This window comes from Octopus bimaculoides, chromosome 15 (genome assembly GCF_001194135.2).
Source record: "Octopus bimaculoides isolate UCB-OBI-ISO-001 chromosome 15, ASM119413v2, whole genome shotgun sequence".
In the NCBI taxonomy this organism is placed as follows: domain Eukaryota; kingdom Metazoa; phylum Mollusca; class Cephalopoda; order Octopoda; family Octopodidae; genus Octopus; species Octopus bimaculoides.
In genome coordinates, this window is record NC_068995.1 from 44605992 (window position 1) to 44607232 (window position 1241).

General features: G+C 36.8%; 1 protein-coding gene across 1 annotated transcript in view; it reads right to left on the reverse strand.

Annotated features, from left to right (window-relative positions):
- Window positions 1-1241, reverse strand: part of LOC106878454 (uncharacterized) — an 11934-nt gene that overhangs the window by 4579 nt on the left and 6114 nt on the right. Inside the window, exon 3 of the mRNA XM_014927670.2 lies at window positions 589-1110. Within this exon, the coding sequence (XP_014783156.1) occupies window positions 589-1110 (522 nt within the window). The remainder of the gene's footprint in view (window positions 1-588; window positions 1111-1241) is intronic.

The window sequence follows — 1241 nt, forward strand, 5'->3', positions numbered from 1 at the left end:
TGTGTGTGTGTGTGTGTGTGTGTGTGTGTGTGTGTGTGTGTGTGTGTGTGTGTGTCGCGCGCAGTAATAATCACATTATTTATTTATTACACTCGACAACAAATTTCAACTTTTTTTTATTTTTGTTTGTTACAGACACGTAAACTACTGATTCCTACCAAATTTCTGATGTTAATTTCAGATCAGATATCTAAATTTCTCTATCACATCCAGATTTTGTGTAACCGAAAACCCCTATTTTTCATTTTTTTTTTTCTCACCTGTTTCTATTACGAAAGCCGTCTAAGCTACTTTTCCATGCCACGTTCTATGTTAAGAATATCTAAATAAATAACGAACAGGAATGTCTTTCCTCCTTTTTCCACCTTAAGACAGACAATAGAATTCCGCTGGCAGAGTTACCACCCCTGCGCTCAATCAGTCACCCGAAGCGTTTTACTAAGTGATTTGCATTTTACACAAAATCTAGACGCGAAAGAAAAAATCTAATTATAGATTTGAAATCAGCAAACCGAAATTAGCTAGAAACACCTATTTGGTCTAGTGTTAGAAACGTATGTGTAAGGAATATCGAAATCCAATACTCACCGAAGTCTAGAACTATTGAAATATCCTTTTGTTTTCTCTGAAAAGTTCTTTGCATTTGGTCGATGAGTACTCTCATAAAATGTTTGTAGTCAGCTATGTCTTTGCTTCCGGGTGCAGCAACATACATCACTTCGTTTACCGACCGTCCATTTATCTGTTCAACGGCTATCATGTGAATACTATCGTCAGATTTACATAAAACACTGTATTCACGAGTTCTAACGTTACTCGCACGTCGTTGAATATCTTCAAAGGCAGACCTTGAAACAACAACTATCACAGCATTGGTTGAAGGTTCCAAAATCCTACACTTGCGGACTTGGAATAAGTCACTATAAACAGTTCTCTTACCATATGGATATACTCGTTTTTCAATAGCTAAAGCCATAAGGATTAGGGCGGCTTTATTCGTTGAGTAGATATTGAAAATCTGTTCCTTCTGTTTTATATTGGGCCTATCGGAAAACCACAGTAAACCCTCCACGAAGGCTTCAGCACATAAGCTAGGAGAGTAACCCTTCTCTATGGATAAAAAAGAATCATTAAAAAACGTGTTGTTTAATTTGACTCTCACGTGATTTGAAGGATGTTCATGGATGATTCATGGATTAAAAGAGACGAAAAGCATGTGTGATGAATTTTATAACTGGGGG